Source organism: Mobula birostris, chromosome 10 (assembly GCF_030028105.1).
Source record: "Mobula birostris isolate sMobBir1 chromosome 10, sMobBir1.hap1, whole genome shotgun sequence".
Lineage (NCBI taxonomy): Eukaryota > Metazoa > Chordata > Chondrichthyes > Myliobatiformes > Myliobatidae > Mobula > Mobula birostris.
Window position 1 is genome coordinate 64,047,448 of NC_092379.1, and position 18,051 is coordinate 64,065,498.

General features: G+C 42.7%; 1 protein-coding gene across 1 annotated transcript in view; it reads left to right on the forward strand.

Moving 5' to 3' along the window:
• LOC140204068 (connector enhancer of kinase suppressor of ras 2) overlaps positions 1 to 18,051 on the forward strand; it is an 807,212-nt gene that overhangs the window by 755,702 nt on the left and 33,459 nt on the right. Inside the window, 1 exon segment of the mRNA XM_072270362.1 lies at positions 5,664 to 5,734. Within this exon segment, the coding sequence (XP_072126463.1) occupies positions 5,664 to 5,734 (71 nt within the window).

Genomic DNA, 18,051 nt, shown 5'->3' on the forward strand with positions numbered 1-18,051 from the left:
TGCCAAGGTCTCCCTTCCTAGGTGCAGGTCCCGAGGCACCTGTGCCCGTTGAAAGTCCCGGATGAGAGACCTGTCTTGGATGTCTTGACCCAGTACCCAAGAATGGTTTTCTGTGTCATACCCTTCCAAATCCATGGGGTTTTGGACCCTGCCCCACACCTGGTGAGATGCCAAGATGCACTGCACAGAATAGACAAGGGACCCATTCACCAAGCAGGGAGGAGGAGGAGGGGTAGAGGCTGGAGCAATGAGGGAAGGAAGTCACTGGCTTGAGCTGGAAAACATGGAACACTGGCTTAATCTTCATGGATGAAGATAGACACAGCCTATATGAGCATGGAGCCAACTTGCAGCACTCTATTCTCAATGGAAGATCTCTAGATACCAGCCAGACTTTTTCCTCTGACTTGGGAGGCCTGAACTGTTGGCAGAGCCAGTCAGCCTGCTGGGCATATTGTCTGTGGATGCACAGCAGAGATGCCCTGGCCCTCACCATGTGCACTTGCAGTGTTGGACCAACTCCCACGTCAACCTCTTGGTCAGGGAAGGCTGATGGCTGGAATTTCTTTTGGCATTCAAAGAGGGCATGCCAGTGGAAGATTATTGGAGGTTTTTGTGGGCAATCACTGCCAAAACCATTTGGAAGTTTCATATTGTGGGGCTGGAAGAGACAAAGCAATGCAGGGGTGTCTCCAGCTCCTGATCCAATCTCTCAGCCTGCCTGTTAGATTGGGGGTAGATATCTGATGACAGGCTGGCTGTGGCTCCCAGAAGAGAACAGAAATCCTTCTAAAATTGGAGCGTGAGCTGTGGTCATTCATCAGACACTATGTCCCGAGGGAAGCTGTGCAGCCGGAACATGTGCTGAACCATGACGATGGTAGTTTCACGAGCTGACGGGAGCTTTGGGAGCTCGAAGTGGGCTGCTTTGGAGAACCAGTCCACAACTACCAGCATGGCAGGGTTCCCATCTGACAGAGGCAGAGCAGTGGTGAAATCCACCAAGACATCAGGCCAGACAGCAGGCAGAGTAGCCCAGGAGGACGCTGACGTGATGACTTGTTCTGGGCATGTGTTTGGCATGTGGGACAGGCAGAGGTGAAGATGTAGATATCTAGGGACATAGACAGCCACCAGAATTGTCTCTTTATAAATTCCAGGTTCTGTTGACTGCCCAGGTGATGAACCAGACAGCAAGAATGACTCCACTCCAGTGCTCTAGGGTCTGGATCTGACTCTTGGGCAGTCTTTACGTCTGCTTCTATTCCTCAAATCACCAGAGAAGCTAAACATGTGTAGGGAAGGATGGCCTCTGGATTGGCACTGTCCTCAGAGATGTCAAATCCACAGGAGAGAGCATCGGTCTTCCTGCCAGGATGGTAGGTGAGGGTGAAATGAAACCAGGTAAAGAAAAGAACCCAATGGACTTGACAGGAGTTAAATCTCTTGGCGCCACAATTGTAGGAGAGGTTCTTGTGATCTGTCCATGCCAGAATGTGGCAGGTGTGGCATTAAGAGTCAGGAAAAATGTCATGACAGTGCTCAGTCAGGACTGACTGGAGAACTTGTCTACTCAGGCTTTATGGCTAGATCTGAGGAATGTGAAAAGTATGACCACGTTAATGGGATTATACTTTAGACCACCCCAACAATCCGTGGGATTTAGAGGAGCAAATTTGTAGACATCAGGAGACATAAGGTTGTGATAGTAGGTGATTTTAACTTTCCACATATTGACTGGGAATCCCATCCTGTAAAAGAGCTGGATGGGAAAGAATTTGTCACATGTGTTCAGGAAAGTTTCCTCAATCAGTACATAGAAGTCCCAACTAGAGAGAGTTCAATACTAGATCTCCTATTAGGGAATGAGACAGGGCAGGTGACAGAAGATTGTGTAAGTGAACACTTTACATCTAGTGGTCATAATTCCATTGGTTTCAGGGTAATTATGGAAAACAATAGTCTCTGGTCCTCAGAAACAAGAGAAAAACTACAGATGCTGGAAATGCAAACAACACACACAAAATGCTGGAGGAACTCAGCAAGCCAGGCATGGAATGTAAAAGATTGGCCACCCCTGCGTCTAACAGACAAGGTAAAGGAAAATCCTAAGGGCTTTTAGAAATACAGTATATTAAGAGCAAAAGGTTAGCAAGGGAAAAAATTAGTCCTCTGCAAGATCAGAATGGTAATGTATGTGTGGAGCCAAAAGAGATGGGGGAAATATTAAATACATTTTCTGCATCTGTACTTACTCAGGAGATGGACACAGAGTCTATAGAAGTGAGGAAATGCAGCAGTGAGGTTATGGACCCGATAAGCTTACACAGGAAGAAATGTTTGCTGTTTTGAGGCAAATTAGAATCGGTAAATCCTTGGGACCTGACAAGGTGTTCCCTCCGACCCTGTGGGAGGCTGGTGCAGAAATTGCAGGAATCAGTTTACGCGTATCATCAGTGAACTTGCTTGACTGGGCTTTGAAGTTCAGTTCACAGTGGGTAATTAAATTTCTGCAGCCATCAGGGACACCAGAGCACCTGCCTTCCGGAGGAATGTTCAGTTCGGGTCCTGAAAACGCCAAGTGAATCGGGGCACCAGTGGCTGAAGCTGATGAAACTGCACTAGAGGAGGATGGTGGAAGTGCCGGGGCTGGAAGTGGGACTGACCTAGGAAAGGGCTTCTGAATAGCCGCAGTGAGAGCAGTAATGGCTGCCACCTGACTCCGGCTGTCTGTTGTGAGTTACCGAACCGTCGTTGCGAGCGCTGTCACCTGCTATTTCATCTCGGACTGGGCTTGCTGCTCCGCAAGTAGTTATCACACTGTGGGAGCCATTTCTGTACCCAGCCTCCACTGACCTGAACTTCTCCCCTACCTGACAAATGAAGTCAGGGACTGTTTTCAGCTGTTCTCTCTCTGCCTGGTCTGTTTATGGTCAAGTCTTGCTGACATAAGAGTTCAGTGTTGGCCCAAGTGCGGAGGGAGAGACGCAGACACAGAATGAACTCTTCACTCAGTTCTAATAAGAACAGTACAGTACAAAGGAAAATAATAAACGCTAGGCCAACAGGGTCGCTAACTAAAAGCTCGCAAACTAACTAAAAACTAATGGTGTCACCACAATAACCTAGAACTAAATTAATACCACTCCAGTAACAGTGCTTATCTAAATTACTCATCTTCTTTCCCTGAATGTAGACTAAGGTAAGCAGGGAATATCGTTGCTATTGTGCTTCGGTCAAGACTGAAACAAAAGGAACGGATTAAATACAATTACAAAGAAGCCCTAAGCCCTAACAGGCTGGAATGTGCATTTTCATTTGCATGATTACCATCTTCTTTCAGCTGCCCGGCTGCGAGGGTGCACGGACTCCGCGGCAGGGTCCATGGTTGCGATAGAGGCAAAAACTCTCTGTCCAACTTAATGCTCAGTACAGCTGGAGTGTAACTTTTAACTGGGGAAATTGTGTGGATCTCAGTCTCAACTTCAGGGTCAGAAACAGAAAAGTTTACAGTGAAGATGGAAACCTAGGTTATGAAGAAAGTATGACAGAAATTAAACAGTAGGACTGTGGACAGTTCAAATTAACCTGAAAACTGGACAAGGAAGGGAATGGAATTGGTGGTTAGTGTAGAGTAGTGGGAGCCAGTGATAATGACTTTATTCTTCCAAGATTTAACTGGAAGAAATTGTAGATCATATAATATTTGAAGTCAAAGAAAGAAGCAGGCCTTTCTGCCCACTATTTTAACATCAAACATAAACCACCAACTCACACTAATCCCATTTTCTTTAATCTCCCTACACTCCCATTAACTGCCTCCACATTTTACCGCTTCCCTATATAAAGGTCAACTTACAGTGGCCTTTTAAGGTGCACATCCTTGGAATGTGGGAAGAAACGGAAGCAGCTGTCAAAACCCACATGGTCACTGGGAAGACGTGTAACTTCCACACTGACAGCAACAGAAGTGCCAATTGAACCCAGTCACTGACACTGTGAGGCAGGAACTCTACTTGCTGTGTCACTGTGCTGCCAAGTACTCCACTGCGACAATGGAGCAGTCAAGATGAGTAAGGCTACGTTTCACCGACAGAAATGTGGAAGCTGATCCCTCGTGCTTGGATCATATTGCCAAAGAAGAACAAACCATTGGTGAGGCCACATTTGTTGTCGTGCTATAGGAAAGTGCTGGAAAGAGTGCACAGCAGGTATACAAGGATATTGCCAGAACTGAAGGGACTGAGTTAGGGAGAGAGATCGAGCAGGTTGTGATTGTTTTCATTGAAGCATAGGAAATTAGAAGTGACATTATGGAGCTGTATAAGATTATGAGGGGCATTTTTAGGCCGAATACACACAGGCATTTGCACTAGCTTCCCAGGGTTGGGGAATCAAGAACAAGAGATATAGGATTAAGGTGAGAGAGGAAAGATATAATAGGAACATGAAGAACTACTTTTTCACCCAAAGAATGGTCAGTATATGGAATGATCTGCCAGAGAAAGCAGTTAAGGTAGGTACATTGACAACACTTAAAAGGTACTTGGGCGGGTACATGGATAGGAAAGGCTTAGGTATGAGACACGCAGGAAAACGGGACTAGCTTAGATGGGGATTTTGGTAAGCATAACTAGTTGGGCTTGAACTGCTTTTTTTCCATGTTGTATGACTCTGACTGTAACAGGACAGTATGGGAATAAGGACAGGTCATCTGGGAGCTTTGGTAATAGTGCTGCCAATAGAGAAGTAACTTTTGGAACTGCTTTGCCTCAGATCAACAAGGTGATATATAAGCAACACACATCAAAGTTGCTGGATGCTAGTGCAGTGGGAAGTGAGGAAGAATGTTGAGTTGGAGAGTGAGATGGACATGGGTCAAAATGAGGTGACTGATAAATCTCAGTGATAATGGAGTTCATGAAATGCTCACACCTTTTTAATTGGGATATGAGATCATGGCTTAGGAAGTTCATAATATCATTGCTCAGGAGAATCATTTTGAAGCTCTGTGCTTTTAGTTTAGGTAAGATGGAATAAAATTCAGTGACATGAAATGTGCCCCCACCAGCTGTAATGATGGATATCAAAATGGAAAAGAGAAAGCAGACTGTGATGAGAATGATGCCATCAACACTGAAAATTCCAGATTTTGAAAAGAAAAATGTGATTAAAGAAATGTAACAGGATTTCTCATATGATATAGGTCACCTTCCACTAGAATTCATCTCAGATGTCTGTTAAACATAGTCTGTGTGTTTAAGCTGCTTTTGTTGATTTGTTTGCTGATGGGATGTTGGCATAACAAGTAATTTTGGATTTATTGTCCATCCCTGATTACCTCTGAACCAAAGAGGTGATTAAAAGTCAACCACATCTAGAATCACTTTGGGCCAAACCAGGTCAGGGTGGCAGATTTCCTCCCAAAGTTGTGAACCAGATTTTTTTTGCTATATCAATCCAATAATTTAATTTTGATTTAATTACTTGAAGTTAAATATGGGATTCAGACTGGATCACAAATTCAGTACCCTGCTTGTGAAGACTATAACTGAATCATTACTTATCCTGTCATTGTAAAGATTGATTAATTTTGGTCTTGAATTTGTAATCAAGCCCACCTAAGCTGTCTTTATCTCTTTGCCCTGCTCTTGTGTCTGTAGGTGGATGAACCGACTAGGACTAGCTGCTATTGGATATGCACCTGATGATAAGGTGACCAGAGCAGATGAAGGTGAGCTGAAGATTTTATAACTATAAGAAAGATCTCATACTCTACAGAAATACTTTCTAGTAGGAGCTGGAGAGGGAGACACTGTTAGAACTGATAGCCTCAAGCAACAAGGTAGGCCCAATTGTTTCCAGCTTGGAACAGGGTGTGTTCAGGAGCACGTTAAGGAATGTATGTTTTACTCCTTTCAGAATGGTATTAAACAGATATATAATGTACCATCATATATAGGTGGATATCCATAATGTCCTTAGTTAGTTAGGAATATTTTTCTGTTCTTATCCACCACCAATAAAGTCACGCAGTCATACAGTATGGAAAAAGGACATTCTTCCCACTACATCCATGTCAACCAATGGGCACCCAACCATATGAAATATGAAAGCAAGCTAGCAAACAATATCAAGGTGGATAGAAAAAGCTCTTTCAAGTATATAAAAAATGAACGAGAGTGGATTTAGGACCACTAGAAAATGAGGTTGGAGAAATAATAATGGGGACAATGAGATGGCAGATGAACTAAATGAGTATTTTCCATCCGTCCTCACTGAGGAAGACAGTAGCAGTGTGCCAGATGTTGAAGGGTGTGAGGGAAGAGAAGTGAGGGCAGTTACGATTACAAGGGAGAAGGTGCCCAAAAAGCTGAAGGACCTAAAGGTACATAAGTCACCCAGACCAGATGAATGGCACCCTAGGGTTCGGAAAGAGGTAGCGGTAGAGATTGTGGAGGCATTAGTAATGATTCTTGAAAGAAAGGAGGAAGGCAGCAGAAAAGAAAATGTAGACTAGTTAGCCTGAACTCAGTGGTTGGGAAGATGTTGGAATCGATTGTTAAGGATGAGGTTATGGAGTACTTGGTGACATAAGACAAATCAGTGTGACTTTCTTAAGGGAAAATCTTGCCTGAGGAACGTGTTGGAATTCTTTGAGGAAATTACAAGTAGGATAAATAAAAGGGATAGGGTGGATGTTGTATATTTGGATTTTCAGAAGCCCTTAGACAAGGTGCCACACGTGAAGCAGCTTACCAAGTTAAAAGCCCATGGTATCATAAGAAAGTTACTAGCATTGTTAGAGTATTAGCTAACTGGTAGGAGGCAGCGAGTGGGAATAGAAGAATCCTTGTCTGGTTGGCTGCCAGTGACTAGTGGTGTTCCACAGGGGTCGGAGTTGGGACCACTTCTTTTTATGCTGAATATCAGTGATTTAGATGATGGAATAGATGGCTTTGTTTCCAAGTTTGCAGATGATACAAAGATTGATGGAGGGGCAGGTAGTGTTGTGAAAACAGGTAAGATGCAGAAGGATTTAGACAGATTAGGAGAATGGGCAAGAAAGTGTCAAATGAAATATAATGTTGGAAAATGCATGGCCATGCACTTTGGCAGTAGAAGTAAATGTGCAGACTGTTTTCTAAACAGAGAGAAAATCCAGATATCTGAGATGCGAAGGGACTTGGGAGTCTTTGAGCAGAGCACGTTGAAATTTAACTTGCAGGTTGAGTTGATGGTGAGGAAGGCAAATGCAATGTTAGCATTCATTTCAAGAGGTCTAAAATATAAGAGCAGGGATGTGATGCTGAGGCTTTTTAACTCACTGGTGTGACCTCACCTTGAGTATTGAGAACAGCATATAGACATTAAGAAAGAGGATGAGCTTGAGCTTTTGGAAATGATCAAGTTGAATAGGTCACCGGGACCAAACGAGATATACTCCAGGCTACTGTGGAAGGCGAGGGAGGAGATTGCTGAGCCTCTGGCAATGATCTTTGCATCATCAATGGGAACAAGAGTGGTTCCGGAGGATTGGAGGGTTGCAGATGTTGTTCCCTTATTCAAGAAAGGGATTAGAGATAGCACAGGAAATTATAGACTAGTGAGTCTTACTTCAGTGGTTGGTAAGTTGATGGAGAAGAATCTGAGAGGCAGGATTTATGAACATTTGGAGAGGCATAATATGATTAGGAATAGTTAACGTGGCTTTGTCAAAGGCAGGTCGTGCCTTACAAGCCTGATTGAACTTTTTGAGCATGTGACTAAACACACTGATGAAGGTAGAGCAGTAAATGTAGTGTATGTGGATTTCAGCAAGGCATTTGACAAGGTACCCCATGCCATTCTTATTGAGAACGTAAGGAGGCATGGGATCCAAGGACACATTGCTTTGTAGATCCAGAACTGACTTGCCCACAGAAGGCAAAGAGTGGTTGTAGACAGGTCATATTCTGCATGGAGGTCGGTCACCAGTGGTGTGCCTCAGGGATCTGTTCTGGGACCCCTTCTCCTCATGATTTTCATGAATGACCTGGATGAAGAAGTGGAGGGATGGGTTAGTAAATATGCTAATGACACAAAGGTTAGGGCTGTTGTGGATAGTGTGGAGGGCTGTCAGAGGTTACAGTGGGACATTGATAGGATGCAAAACTGAGCTGAGAAGTGGCAGATGGAGTTCAACTCGGATAAGTGTGAGGTGGTTCATTTTGGTAGGTCAAATATGATGGCAGAATATAGTATTAATGGTAAGACTCTTGGCAGTGTGGAGGATTAGAGGGATCTTGGGGTCCGAGTCCATTGGACACTCAAAACTGCTACGCAGGTTGTCTGTGTGGTTAAGGAGGCATACGGCGCAGTGGCCTTCATCAACCAAGGCATTGAGTTCAAGAGCCGAGAGAAAATGTTACAGCTGTAGAGGACCCTGGTCAGACCCCACTTGGAGTACTGTACTCAGTTCTGGTCACCGCACTACAGGAAGGATGTGGAAACTATAGAAAAGGTGCAGAGGAGATTTACAAGGATGTTGCCTGGATTGGAGAGCATGCCTTATGAGAACAGGTTGAGTGAACTATGCCTTTTCTCCTTGAAGCAACGGAGGATGAGAGGTGACCTGATAGAGGTGTATGAGATGATGAGAGACGTTGATCATGTGGATAGTCAGAGGCTTTTTCCCAGGGCTGAGAAGGCTAGCATGAGAGGCACAGTTTTAAGGCGCTTGGAAGTAGGTACAGGGGAAATGTCCGGGGTAAGTTTTTTTACGCAGAGGGTGGCAAGTGCATGGAATGGACTGCCGGCAACCGTGGTGGAGGAGAATACAATTGGGTCTTTTAAGAGGCTCCTGGATAGGTACATGGAGCTTAGAAAAATAGAGGGCTATGGGTAACCCTAGGTAATTTCGAAGCTAAGGACATGTTCGGCACAGCATTGTGGCCTGAAGGGTCCGTAATGTGCTGTAGGTTTTCTATGTGTCTATGTTTTTATGTTTTGGGTTTCTTATCTTAGAAAAGATGTGTTGGCATTGGAGAGGGTTCAGAGGAGGTTCTCAAGGATGATTCCAGGAATGAAAGGGTTATCATATGAGGAACGTTGGATGGCTGTGGGTTTGTGCTTGCTTGAATTTAGATGGATAGTGGTGGGGGGTGGGGGGGAGCTCATTGAAATCTTTTGAATGTTGAAAGGCCGAGACAGAGTAGATGTGGAAACGATGTTTCCCGTGGTGGGGGAGTCTAGACAAGAGTGCTCTGACTCAGGATAGAGGTTAGTCCATTTAAAGCAGAGATGCAGAACAATTTCTTTCACCAGAGGGTGGCGAACTTGTGGAATTTGTTACCACAGGCATCTGTGGAGGCCAGGTCATTGGGTGTATATAAGGCAGAGATCAATAGGTTCTTGATTGGACGTGACATCAAAGGTTACAGGGAGACAGCCGGGCAGTGGGCTGAGGAGGGGAAAAGAAGGATCAGCCATGATTGAATGGCAGAGTAGATTCGTTGGGACAAATGGCCTAATTTTATTCCTATGGCATGTCATCTTACGGTCTTATATTCACCCCATCTCACTGCCATTGGCCTGTATTCTTCAATGCTGAGGTGATTCAAGTGTTGGTCCGTTAGTGATTCTGCTTCCACCACTCTCTCCAGCAGTACACTGAGGTACTCACCATCCTCAAATTCCCTCAAACCAGCAGAAGGTCTGCTTCAAGTCATCCTTAAATCTCAAATATTTTGCCTAAGCTATTGCTCAATTCATGCCCCTGGGTTCACGCTCCCAATGCAGAGCACCATCCCATTATTTAATGCACTTGCTGTCAACAATTCTTCTCAAGACTCTTTGAGGAACAAAATAAGATATTTTCCATTTTTTTTCTTCACTGTATCATTTTTTTTCTTGATCATGACTGTGATTTAGCCTGAGCACCTATTTGGAGTTCTGCTCATGTTACTTTTGAACTCTAGAACTCCAAGTTCTCTTTTATTGAAAAGTTGATAGAGCGAGGGCATCTCGCATTCTTCAGCACCCTGTTTACAGAGAAGCTAATGGAGAGATTTAACTTCAAAGTCAGAGATGAATTCTCTTAACACTTGTGTGCTAGTGAGCCATCTTCCATTTCCAGTTCTGTTTTGGTTAGTACTGCTGTCTTTAGCCTCAATACTCATTAAAGCACAAAAGCAGTGAACCTTGTCAAATCCAGGCCAGAAGTTTAGCCATTGGGCTATCATACATAAGCTTTCATCATCAAAGAAAGTGAAACCCATTGCCTTTCTGTACATCAAAGTCTGGCACTGCAATGGAAAATATCTGAAAACAAGCTGGAGGGCAAAGCATAGAAATAAGAAATTTAAATAAGAATCACTGACAACAATTGAGTGGTGAGATAAAAGGGCAATATTGTGAAAGAAATAGCTCATTGAATGATTGGCTATTAAAAGTGTTCTGATTGTACGGTGCCTTGTAGAAATATTCAGCCCCCAAACCTTTGTTCATGTAAATAAATATTACAACCAAGGATTTTGATCAATTCAACTGAGAATTTTTATTTGTGAATCACTTGCTCCTTTTTTTTCACAGTAGAGCTCCAAAAAACAGGGAAAATTGTAAAGCATGAAAAACTGAAAATTCAAAACCTGAAATAACAGTAGTTCAAAAGTGTTCACATCCCTTTAGCCAGTACTTAGTTGAACCACCTCTTGCAGCTATTGCATCCAGTAGTCCTTTTGGATAAGTATCTACTGGCTTTGCACAACGTGATGGAGTAGTATTTACCCATTCCTCCTTGCAAGGTTGCTCAAGCTGTGCCAGGTTAGTTGGGGAGCAACGGTGGACAGCAACCTTGAGGTCTTGCCTGATACGTTCAATCAGGTTAAGGTCAGGACTCTGACTGGGCCACTCAAGGACATCAATTTTCTTCATTTGAAACCATGATTGCTGTGGCAGTGTGCTTTGAGTCGTTGTCCTGCTGAAAGACAAACTTCCTCCCAGTTTAAGCTTTCTGGCAGAGGCTAGCAGGTTTTTACCCAGGATCTCTCTGAATTTAGCAGCATTCACCTTCCCATCAATCCTGACCAGATTTCCAGTCCCCGCTGCTGAAAAACATCACCATAGCATGATTCTACCTCTGTACCACTTTGCGTTGAGGCCATAAAGTTGCACTTTAGTCTTATTTGACCACAAGACCTTGTTCCACATCTTTACAGTTTCTTCTAAATGACGCTTTGCAAAGTCTTGATGAACAAGGATATGCTTTTTACTTAGCCAGGGCTTCTGCTTTTCCATTCTTTCGTAAATACCCTTTCAGTCCAAGGCCTTCTTAGAGATTGTGGAGCCATGAAATTTATATCCAGTTGGAACCATTGACTTCTGCAGCTCATTCAGAGTGACTCTTGGCATCACAGTAGCCTCTCTTACAAGTGCCATTCTTCCCTGGCAACTAAGTTTAGGGGGGCAGCCTGACCTAGGCAGTGTGACTGTAGTTTCATATTTTTTCCACTTTTTCATAATGGACTACATTGAGTTCTGAGGTATGTTCAGTGCTTTTGAGATGGTCTTGTACCCTTCCCCAGATTTGTACTTCTCTATTATCATTTCCCTGGCTTGTCTTGAATGCCTTTTTGTCTTCATTTTGGTTTGGTCAGTTGAAAATCTACCATACTGTTGGATCTTACAGAGAGGTGGGGTGGTTTATTCTTATGAATTTATTCAAAAGAGGTGATCCTCCAATTTTCTACAACAACAAGTTGGGTAAATTGGTAAGATAAGACAGTATATTGTACCTGAGGAAAGTTAGTGTAGTAATTGTAAAGGGTATGAATACTTCTTCAGCCTCACAATTTTGGTTTTTAATTTTTAGTAAATTGTTAACAGATTTTGGAATTTTTCTTTTGATTTGATATGATGCACAACATTTTGTAGATTAGTTCAAAAAATCCTACATCGATATATTTTAAATTTAGAAAATGAGGCAGTAAAATGTGGAAGTAGTTGTGGGGCTGAATACTTTCTCAAGGCACTGTAAGTGAGTCGAAACATATTTTACTATAACATAGGAAACAGGTTCAGTGCCTTTAACCATGAGTCCTTTCCACAAGATTCAAGGTTGTTTAATGCCATTTTCAACACACAATTGTAAAAGAGAACAAAATAATCATTACTCCGGATCTGAAGCAGCACAGATAAAAAACACAATAAGGTAAAGAACACAACAATAATAAAAACACACACAACAAATAAAAATACATCAGATAGCTTATATACGTAGATTGATTGTAAGTCCCTAACATCCATATAGTCTTTATATGTCAGACAAGTTACATCAACATAGAAACATAGAAAAATAGAAAATAGGTGCAGGAATAGGCCATTCGGCCCTTCGAGCCTGCACCACCATTCAGTACGATCATGGCTGATCATCCAACTCAGAACCCTGTACCTGCCTTATCTCCATACTCCCTGATCCCTTTAGCCACAAGGGCCATATCTAACTCCCTCTTAAATATAGCCAATGAACTGGCCTCAACTGTTTCCTGTGGCAAAGAATTCCACAGATTCACCACTCTCTGTGTGAAGTTTTTCCTAATCTCGATTCTAAAAGGCTTCCCCTTTATCCTCAAACTGTGACCCCTTGTTCTGGACTTCCCCAACATCGGGAACAATCTTCCTGCATCTAGCCTGTCCAATCCCTTTGGAATTTTATACATTTCAATCAGATCCCCCCTCAATCTTCTAAATTCCAGAGAGTACAAGCCTAGTCGATCCAGTCTTTCATCATATGAAAGTCCTGCCATTCCCAGGAATAAATCTGGTGAACCTTCTTTGTACTCCCTCTATGGCAAGAATGTCTTTCCTCAGATTAGGGGACCAAAACTGCACACAATACTCCAGGTGTGGTCTCACCAAGGCCTTGTACAACTGCAGTAGTACTTCCCTGCTCCTGTACTCAAATGCTCTTGCTATGAATGCCAGCATACCATTCGCCTTTTTCACCGCCTGCTGTGCCTGGATACCCACTTTCAATGACTGGTGTACAATGACACTCAGGTCTCATTGCACCTCCCCTTTTCCTAATCGGCCACCATTCAGATAATAATCTGTTTTCCTGTTCTTGCCACCAAAGTGGATAACCTCACAATTATCCACATTAAATTGCATCTGCCATGAATTTGCCCACTCACCTAACCTATCCAATTCACCCTGCATCCTCTTAGCATCCTCCTCACAACTTACACTGCCGCCCAGCTTCGTGTCATCCGCAAACTTGGAGATGCTGCATTTAATTCCCTCGTCTAAGTCATTAATATATATTGTGAACAACTGGGGTCCCAGCATTCAGCCTTGCAGTACCCCACTAGTCACTGCCTGCCATTCTGAAAAGGTCCCGTTTATTCCCACTCTTTGCTTCCTGTCTGCCAACCAATTCTCTATCCACATCAATATCATACCCCCAATACCGTGTGCTTTAAGTTTGCGCACTAATCTCCTGTGTGGGACCTTGTCAAAAGCTTTTTGAAAATCCAAATATACCACATCCACTGGTTCTCCCCTATCCACTCTACTAGTTACATCCTCAAAAAATTCTATGAGATTCGTCAGACATGATTTTCCTTTCACAAATCCATGCTGACTTTGTCCGATATTTCACCGCTTTCCAAATGTGCTGTTATCACATTTTGACAACTGACTCTAACATTTTCCCCACCACCGACGTCAGGCTTACCAAATTACATTATTGGAGGAGAAATTGTCTTTTGTTTAACTTTGTTTGTGATGTTCCTACAATGATCACTGCCAATTGGGGAATAGCTCCTCTGGGTTGTCTATCACATGCATGTCTGACCAAGCCAACACTGGCAGAGAGAATGTGTCAGTATTTATTTTGTGTTTGGAAGAGAGTGGAAGTGATGAGAAACAAAATCACGACTTTCACAAGGTTAACAACAGGACACCTATTACAGTTTTTCAGCAAATTTTACAGCAAATATATCTGTAGATTGTAGGCCAGTTAACAAAAAAACCTATCAGAAAGCAGTTGTTAGCACAGAGGCACAGTGAGCAGAACTGCTGCCCTACAGTTCCAGTGATCCAGGTTTAATTCTGACACTTGACGTATCTGTAAGGAGTTTGCATGCTCTCCCATTGACCTCATAGGCTTCTCACAGGTTCCTCAGTTTCATTCCGCATTTTATTTTTGGTCTCACTAGCAACGGGTGAGGTCCCAGAAGACTGGAAAGTAACAAATGTTGTGCTTTTGTTCAAGAGGGAAATAAGGACAATCCAGGAAATGGTCAGCCAGTGGGAAGGAAGCTATGGGAGAGGGTACTTAGGGATTGGAGTTAGACACATTTGGAAACCCGTGGCCTGCTTAGGGACAATCAACTTGGTTTAGTATGGAGCAGGTTATGCTGTACAAACAATTGAGGAGGTGCCAAATGTGCATCATGATAGCAAGGCAGTGGCCATTATCTATTAGTAAGGCATTTGATAAAGTCCCTAATGGTAAGTTGATTCAGATACATGCAATTCCAAGGGAATTGCAAGTCTGGATTTGTAACTGTTTGCCCATCGAAGACAGTGAGTAGAAATGGAAGTCTGTTGTTCTGGCTGCAGGCTCATGACCAATGATATTCTGCAATGACCTCTGTTTGTGATATATATATCAATGATTTGGATGAAAATGTAAATGGGTGGATTAGCAAGTTTGCAGATGACACCAAGATTGCTGGAGCTGCAGACAGTGTAAAAGATTATCAAAGAATACAGCTGGATATAGATTAGTTACAGACATGGGCAGGGAAGTAGCAGATGGAGTTTAATCCAGGCAGGAGTGAGGTGTTGCACTTTGGGTGGTCAAATACAAGGAGAAAGTATACTGTTAATGATTGGTTGACCCCTTAGTAGCACTGAGGCACAGAGGGGCATTGGGATCCATTTCAATTCAACTCCCCATTCCCATTCTGACATGTCTGTCTGCGGTCTATACTGCCGTGACAAGGCCAAACTCAGGTTGGTGGAGCAGCACCTCACATTCCATCTGGATGGCCTCCAACCAGATGGTATGAACATCAATTCCTCTAGCTTCTGATAATTTCTCCAGTATGGTTACTCTCTCACCCCTTCTATTCTCTTCACTTGCCCATCTTCCTCCTTCAGGTTCCGGGGATTAATTCCCAGGATGGCGGGACTGTCATATGTCAAAAGATTGGAGCGACTGGGCTTGTATACTCTGGAATTTAGAAGGCTGAGAGGGGATCTTATTGAAACATTTAAGATTATTAAGGGATTGAACACACTGGAGGCAGGAAGCATGTTCCCACTGATGGGTGAGTTTAGAACCAGAGGCCACAGTTTAAGAATAAGGGGTAGGCCATTTAGAACGGAGTTGAGGAAAAACTTTTTCCCCCAGAGAGTGGTGGATGTATGGAATGCTCTGCCCCAGAAGGCTGTGGAGGCCAAGTCTCTGGATGTTTTCAAGAAAGAGATGGATAGAGCTCTTAAAGATAGCAGAATCAAAGGTTATGGGAATAAGGCAGGAACTGGATACTGATTGTGGATGATCAGCCATGATCACATTGAATGGTGGTGCTGGCTCGAAGGGCCAAATGGCCTACTCCTGCACCTATTGGCTATTGTTCCCATCCTCCTTCCCTTTCTTCTATGGTCCACTGTCCTCTCCTATCAGATTCCTTCTCTGTCAGTCCTATACCTCCTCCACCTATCATCCCCCAGCTTAGAAATGTCAGGTAGAAACCAGAGGACATGTTTTTAAGTTTAGCATAGAGAAGTTTAAATATCACTTGAATGATAAGTTATTTTACACAATGAATGATAGGTGCCTGGAATGGGTTACAAGGGGTAGCTGTGGAATCAGGCAATTCAGTGGAAGTTTTTAGATAAACACATGAATATGAAGGGAATAGAGGGATATAGATGACACACAGGAAGAGGATATTTAGCCTAAATTGGCACAGCATTGTGAGCTGAGTGGCCTGTCCAGTACTGTACTGTTCGAGGTTTCTATGTGTACATTTGAACCCCTGCTGCCCAAATGCCCAACTCCCATGAGGCATGGTAAGACTAAAGTTGAAGTGATAATATACTGTGCAGTCTAGGGACACCAAGTGGTGACGTACACATCTCTCGGAACGTTGAAGGGAGATATTCCAATATATCTCATGGCTTAGACCACTCCCATTATTCCTCATGCCTGATTGGATAGAATTTTACTAGATCATCTGGCTATCCATTTGAAAGGAGCATACTGCAAAGTTGCTAGATAAACATTGTAAGTAATTTACTGCATAAGGTTAGAACACAAGTGTATTGTGTTGTCATAATTCATAACACAATGAATGTAACTGAAAGTCTCAACCCAGGTTTAAAGGATAGACTCTTGAGAGAGAGTATTATCTTGGAATATTGTACCTCAGCCAATTTTTGCATCATGATTTTGGAGCTGATAATATTCTGGTTTGAACATACCATTCTAATAATCAATATCTACCTATCAATTTCAAAATATTCACCACTGAACATTTCCTTAGAAGAACAAAAGAATGTAATCAACAAAAGACCTTTCAGATGGAAGTTCCCCTATCAAAGAATTTTACATTTAAATAGATGAATTCTATGCAATTTTAGTGGAACTAAAATTTTAGTTCAATTTTATTAATTAAACTAACGGATGATGCAGTTCAGAAATGTTTAACTGGTGTTCTATACTACTGAATAAAAATAATACGAACAGAAGCTTTATCATTTGAAACTCGATTTATCAGTGGAAACATTCAACTACAGTAAACCTCATTACGCAGGTTTTTATTGAGGCTTTCACAAGAGGTTGACATTGCGTGGGCTCGTTTGCATTTTCTCACCTATGTGAAAGATAAGTTTATATTTATACCAGAACCTGTGGTATGGTTACTCCCACTCCACCCTCTTCCTCCCCTGCCGTGAACAAAATCTCCCAACACGAAGTGGGTGAAGCTGTTTATAGGTGCCGAACAGGCTAATAATTTGGCGACATTTGGAAAAAAAGACCAGTGCTGGTTTTTAATCACCCAAGGCACTTTCAAAGGGCACAATTACACAATCCAATAGAAAAGTTACAAATAGTAATAACTTTTAATTCTCTCTACCAAAAATCTTCCCAAAGTATATAATATTTTTCTATTTTATAATGATCTCCATTTTTCATAACATCACCTACTCACACCAATTCTTTTATACCCCACAGCACCTTCATTTATCCCCCACGTTCTAGACTGAGCTGGTGCCCTTGATATTTCCAGGGACTTCTCAGTCTGAGCCCTGCCACCACATGCGCTGAAACTTCCCGGCAGACCCTAGATTTCCAAAAGAGGATGCCACCCACCAACACAGAAATTTAGCTCCCAACAGCATGACAGTATTCCGATTGGTAGGTGAAGGATTGTCATTTCGGCAAAGCGCTTCACCAACTAGATCAACACCTGGTTTTGCACAGGTTAGGTCATCTGGTCCCTCAATGAAAAGCCCATTATCAGTAGATAGAATCGCAGTGCTGAATTAACAATATTACAAAGCAGTGTGGAGATAATCACTGTAGTTCATCGAGGCAACAATTGAAGAGGTGAACAAAAATTACTGAAAATATTGACAGTTCTTCCTTAGCTCTCCTTGGAATGCTTGTCTTTAATTTGAGAAGTAGTCACAATCCCAATGGTATAACAAGTCCAGAAAGGTTGAATAGAAAGGCCTATGAAATTTAAATTATGACTGTGTGTACAGTACCCTTTGTCATTGTTGCTCATTTCCCAGGACTTGGTAAGGCTCCTGAACGATACTGCTGGCAGTTTCAGCATTTATGGTCCATCCTTAATTGCCTAGCACTGAGGATAGTTAAGTACATTGTTAGGCCTGGAGTGTCACATAGGCAGGACTTAGTAAGGCTGGCACACACTTCCTTCTTTAAGACTATTAATGACACAGGTGAGATTTTTTTACAACATTCTGGTTGTTTCATACTTACCATTAATGAAATGAGGACATGAGCTTTAATTCCAGATATATTTAATG